Source organism: Dunckerocampus dactyliophorus, chromosome 9, assembly GCF_027744805.1.
Source record: "Dunckerocampus dactyliophorus isolate RoL2022-P2 chromosome 9, RoL_Ddac_1.1, whole genome shotgun sequence".
Taxonomy (NCBI): Eukaryota; Metazoa; Chordata; class Actinopteri; order Syngnathiformes; family Syngnathidae; genus Dunckerocampus; species Dunckerocampus dactyliophorus.
The window spans coordinates 19,848,153-19,854,533 of record NC_072827.1 but is presented as its reverse complement, the minus strand read 5'-3'; the positions used below and the strand labels follow the sequence as shown (position 1 = coordinate 19,854,533).

Here is a 6,381-nt window from a genome sequence, read left to right as displayed (position 1 = left end):
ATTGTGGTGCGTATGAGTCCGTGCGGAGCAGGTAGCTCTTTATTTGTCAGGAGCCAATCATGAACTATGAGAAAACTCACAGCAAGCTTGTCAACCCCTTGTAAATAGCAGGTCATTACTCAATATCACAGTCTGACTCATGGTATCATCTTACAAAGAACGCTAATCTCACAGCACACACAGCATCTTAACACAAAAGCTACGTAAGAAATATACAAAGCAAGTACCAATGCCAGGTTAAAATTTTTTTAAAAACCCAGCTATTTTAAATTCATCCCATAAAGCATTTCCCAGGAAAACATTTCATTGGCTGCAATGATGTCCGCCTCCCTCTGGGCTGCTCTGGCTCCCTCTGGTGGACAGAGACAGCATTGGAGCATTGGAGTTTGTTTTAATAATGATTTGATTCGTATCACGATTCATGATTGCCGATATAATTCAAGAACGATATTGGTTCATTTAAGAACGGTACCATCCAAAACGATTCAGCAACTTAAATCGATTCAGCAACTTTTTAGCCAAAAATTCAACCACTACCTGTATACTGGACAGTGCACATGAAGTTTCCTAGATTCCTGTTGTTTTTTGTAAGGGAATCGGGTATAAATTAATTATGGATATAAACAAAAAAATAAATAACAATTACAGATTTTACCTAGTCTCTGCCTAAACATGTTGGCGAGACCTGAGGCTTCTGCAGAGCTGACGTTACCTTGCGCTGCTGCCGCGGGAACACCGCAGGTGGTGCCTAGGCAGTGAGCGTTGTGTGAAATCCCATGGCGTCTTAATAGGTGGGTGGAGAGATTTGTTGTGTAGCTTTGGTATTTCACTTGACCTTTACGTATCCTACAAACAGCGAGCGACTTATTTATAACATCTTCTTTACAAAAGCCAAAAAAACAAAGTGTATCCGCACACTGGACCGCAATTGTGGCTTAATTATTTCTCGCTCGCTAGCTTGTCATCCGCCATCCCCATGCTACGTTTTGTTGTCTGATGGCGCGTGGCGATGACGCAGACACAGACAGGCAGACTCAATCTTTATCATTAAAAGTGCTAAAAACACATCCATATAAAGCCTGCCGTGCTGAAATCCAAAGCTTTATTTCCTATTATTGATGTAATCTATTGATTACCTTTTTAAACGATGTTTAATTGATATATGTCGTCCTTAATGGAAACTTGCCAGACACAGATCAATAAAGTTTAATCATAGGAACATAAATCGGTACATCGATGTAGTCGATGAATCGTTCCGCCCCTAGGATGAAGTTAAAATAATTGTTTATTTTAAACTTGTATTGGTACTTGCCATATATATTTCTTACCTAGCTTTTGAGTGTTAAGTTGCTATGTGATGATTTTACTGTTCTTTGTAAGTCGACACCGTTATATTGAGTAATGACCTTCCAATGGGTTGACAAGCTTGCCGTGAGTTCACTTCATCACTAGGTCTTGATGGGCTCCTGCCAAAGAAAGAGCTACTGTTTACTCCCTGACTCATGAGCCGCACAGTATTTAGATCAGGGGTCACCAACGTGGTGCCCGTGGGCACCACGTAGCCCCCCACGACCACATGAGGTGCCCTTAATGTGAGAACACTAAAAAGAAATGCATTCTGAAAAGCAAAATGTGAGTTATGGATCCCAGCATGTTCTTAATGTTCTGGTAAAACAAGCATATTCGGTTTGTTTGGGTTGAAATAAGCTATAAAAATAATTGTTACAAAAATGAGTAGCTCTTGGCCATTTTCATTTTGTAAAAGTAGCTCTCACAAAAAAAACGTTGGTGACCCCTGATTTAAATGATTAGTTCTCAAGTAAAGGAGATGTCACGAGATTAGAACATAGCCATAAATTAGCTTCACCGCTGTATAAGCAGCAAGGTTCAAAGTTTAAGAAAGAATTAACGGCTTATGCACCGGAAATTACAGTATATACTGTATGTTCTAATGAGGTGAAAGGAGCTCATCCTAGAATTATATCAGAAAAATGTCCTCTCAAAAAAAAAATGTCCCTGCAATAAATGTTGGGTGTCCAGTAGTGCCACAGAAAGATAGACAGACCAGAACACACACACACACATAGTTAGTTATTGTCCCGCAGCGCTTTAAGACCTCTGCTGTGTGCCTTCCACATCACATCACATCAGTCGGATTTGTCACGTTCTCTGGTTCTGCTCGCTGTACTTCTGCTGCTTTGATGGACGGATCAGGCGCATATAGCATCCTAAGAGAAGGTGATATCAGCATTAGAGGTGCCAAGTAGCACCTCTTAAAAAAAAAAAAACATCAAAATTTATGATGGTTTCACCCTCCCTCCCCATTCCAGGTCTGCTTTGCTCATTATAAGGCATTTCTCGCATCATCATCCCCATAGCAACTAGAGTAAACATGCTAAAGTTTAAAATGATACACTCACCCTCTTCTTCTTCTTCTTCTTAATTGTGCAGTCCCTTATCTTTGACGAGGTGGACCTGTCGGATGCCAGTGTTGCTGAGTCCAGTACCAAGAATGTCAACAACAGCTTCACGGTGAGTGGATCTATGTTTTTTTACGCTAAATATTCAAATGTGTCAGGTGGTGTAGTGTGTAAGTGGTGTGTGCTGTGTGTAAGTGCGGTGGTCTTACGAGTTTGTTATTGGAAAGTAGGCATGTGGTTTTTTTTGTGCTGTTTATCGGGTATATGAGCAGGATTATGCAAAAACAGCTCAACCAATTTGCACAACACTTTGTCGACAGGTGGACATGGGTATACATTTTGGTATAGACTCTATTTTTTTCCATCCATCCATTTTCTATGCCGCTTCTCCTCATTAGGGTCGTGGGGGTATGCTAGAGCCCATCCCAGTTGACAGGCGGGGTACACCCTGGACTGGTCGCCAGCCAATCGCAGGGCGCATATAGACAAACAACCATTCACACTCACATTTCAATTTAGAGTCGCCAATTAACCTAACATGCATGTTTTGGGAGGAAACCGGAGTACCCGGAGAAAACCCACGCACGGGAAGAACATGCAAACTCCCCAACATGCAAAATGCCCAAGGGAGAATCGAACCCAGGTCTTCCCGATCTCCTGACTGTAACTGTGTGGCCAACATGCTAACCACTAGACCACCATGCGGCCCTCAATTTTTTTCTGATTTGATTGTGTGAAATTTGGTGCTGATCCAAATTAGGATTCCCATTCACATGTGGATCAGATAATTCTGGTTGAGATTAGTTGATTAAATGCATTTTTAAAATAATAATTGAAATCTTGTATTTTCTAAATAAGGTTACATTTAAATAAATTAAATTAATAATGCAGTAGGAAAATGCAATTTCATTAAAATGTAGCTATTAACAAATGAATAGATGCAACTGTATTGTAAATAAAGGCATTTTTAATATGAATGTGAGCATAAATGATTGTTTGTCTATATGTGCCCTACGATTGGCTGGCGACCAGTCCAGGGTGTACCCCGTCTGTCACCCGAAGTCAGCTGGGATAGGCTCCAGCATACCCGCAACCCTAGTGAGGTTAAGCAGCATAGAAGATAGATGGATGGATGGATGGATGGATGTCATCCATCCATTTTCCTCCATTCCTCCATTATCCGGGTCCAGCTCGGAGGGGTGGCAGTCTCAGTAGGGAAGCCCAGACTTCCCGGTCTCCATCCACCTCCTGGGAGGACACAAAGGCGTTCCCAGGCCAGCTGTGAGACATAATCTCTCCATAATGTCCTAGCTCTGCCCCAGGGCCTCCTCCCAGATGGGCATGCCCGGGACACCTCACCAAAGAGGTATCTAGACTAGATGCCCGAGCCACCACAACTGGCTCGTCTTGATGTGAAGGAGCAACGGCTCTATTCTGAACCCCTCCCAGATGACCGTGCTCTTCACCCTATCTCTTAGGGTGAGTCCAGCCACGCTACGGAAACTCATTTCAGCCACTTGTATCTGCGATATCATTCTTTTGGTCGTGACCCAAAACTGACCTTAAGTGAGGGTAGGTGACAAAGGGCAGCCTTGGCACAGGCCAACGTCCACAAGGAACAGGCTCGACTTACTGCTGGTGATGCGAACCAGGCTCCTGCTGCGGTTGTACAAGGACCGGATGGCACGTAGTAGCGTGACACCAATCCCGTACTCCCGGAGTACCCCCCACAGGACATGCGAGGGATACGGTCGAATGCCTTTTCCAAGTCTACAAAGCACATGTAGACCAATTACCAAACTCCAGTGTAACCTCCAGTACCCTTGCAAGGGTGTAGAGCTGGTCCAATGTTCTGTGACCAGGACAAAAAACACATTGCACCTCCTGTCGTCGAGGTTCAACTAACGGCTGTACCGTTCCCTCCAGCACCCTGGAATAGACTTTCACAGGGAGCCTGAGGAGTGTGATTCCCCCTATAGTTGGAACACACCCTCCGGATAAGGATTAAGCCGCATAGAAAATGAATGATTGATAAATTAGACGACAAATACACAAGAATTAGAAATGCATTATAAAATTAACATCTAATTCAAATGAACCATGAATACAATTGTAAATATTATTGTCAGTTCATTTTTATATACTTTAGACAGAAAAGGCTTCAATACTTGACAAATTAATTGGAACAATAGTTGAAAAATAAAAGTGGAAAGCAGGATATTTGCATATGAAATAATCATTAGTTAATGGAGGAGATAATAATGCTCACTATTTTTACATTAAATGTTTAGCTGCTAACTGAAGTCAATTTTTGGCACCTTCACTTTGAGATGGTGATGGTTTCCATGAAGGAAGCATCGTGTGTGATGCAACAAACCTGTAATATCAGAGGGCCGTGGTTAAAAATAGTTTCCCGCTTCTAAAAATGTCTCTGCTCTTCCCGGGTGATGCTATATTAAGAAACAAGGAGCGAGGGTGGTGGAGTGGGGGAATGGGGGATCGTTGTCGGGAGAACAGCGCCCTGAGGAGAGCATATTGCTATTTTCAGCTACACGCCTTGAAACGCCTTCGTGGGAATGACCTGAGAAAGTAAATGAGATTAACTGTGTTTGTGTCCGTGTGTGTGTGTGCGTGTGTGTGTGTGTGTGTGTGTGTGTGTGTGTGTGCAACAAGGCTTAATGAATAATGCCTTCATCCCAAGAGTATGGGGATGAAGACATTAAGGTGGGTGGAGGGGAGCTGTAGGAGGAGGGGATGGTGATTGTGTTGAAGGAGAAGCTAAGGGGACAGCCCAAAATAGAACAGATGTGAGAAATGTAACTGCGTGAACGACAGACATGACAGTTCTTGGCGAGCGGAAGGGGCGGGGGGTCAACAACTGAGCCGAAGAAGGGGAAACGTTGAAGGCAGCAAGACGGAAGAGGAGGGAAAACCTGCAGTGAGGCTACGACATTGCCGCCCAAGCTGTGGAGGTAACACGGCGTGCCAAGCGGAGTAGTGGGGGTCGAACACGTATGCATCTCTGACACCGCCAGTCATGTTTGCCGACAGCAGAGAGTGGTGGTGGTGGGGTGGGGGTTATTACATGGTCTGAGATGTGCCGCAGAGGCTGGACAAGAAACGCTTCTCTCTGTCTGAATGATGCGGTGTGTGTGTGTGTGTGTGTGTGTGTGTGTGTGTGTGTGTGTTTGTCCCTATAGCCGGTGTCCCCGTGATGGTGAGCGAGGCTGCTAGTGTCCTCTGTGCAGGTGGGTGCTGCTGGGAGACATGTGACATGGCCTACAGGTGCAATGGACAAAGGAATGGACAAAGAGGATTTTTAATGTTTTGTTCCCTTAAGACTTTTAGACAAAGGACCATTAGTAGTATAATGGTTCACATAATGGGGATGGATTCCCATTCAGTGCTCCATTAACAATTGGTTTGTAGGGGTGGCGAGAAACCTGGATGACTTTGGGTGAGGGCATGCGAATATCTCTCTGAATATATGCGAATATATCTCTGATTACACACTCACATAATGTAATCATCTGTTTGTCCATTCACATACACACATAATGTTAGCATCATTGTGTCTATTTCAGACATGTGATGTAAACATTTCCGTTCACATACACTCAAGATGGTTGTCCATTCTTCTACATAAATAACAGTTTCTCCGTTCATACAGACAGTACACGTAAGGTACGTGATGTAACATAATGTGATCATTCACATATATACTGTACATAATGTAAGCATAAGTGAGTCCATTCACACACACAATGTAATCACACTATTACATACAGTATGTCTGTCCCTTCCCATACACATGTAATGTTAACAATAGGTTGTCCATTCTCATACACTTGTAGTATAATCATCTGTTTTTCCATTCTCATACATATAAAATGAGTCTTAGTGTTAACATCAGTCTGTCCAGTCAAATACACAGTGTTATCAGTCTATCCATTCTCATGTA

General features: G+C 43.2%; 1 protein-coding gene across 10 annotated transcripts in view; it reads left to right on the top strand.

Annotated features, from left to right (window-relative positions):
- dgkh (diacylglycerol kinase, eta) overlaps positions 1–6,381 on the top strand; it is a 68,743-nt gene that overhangs the window by 26,662 nt on the left and 35,700 nt on the right. For 7 of the 10 annotated variants that reach the window (XM_054786780.1, XM_054786774.1, XM_054786772.1 and 4 more), the window contains one exon: positions 2,452–2,532. In XM_054786780.1, the coding sequence (XP_054642755.1) occupies positions 2,452–2,532 (81 nt within the window). Of the gene's footprint in view, positions 1–2,451; positions 2,533–4,990; positions 5,010–5,210; positions 5,393–6,381 lie in introns of those variants that run through there. The other 3 variants (XM_054786777.1, XM_054786776.1, XM_054786778.1) reach the window with 2 other exon arrangements.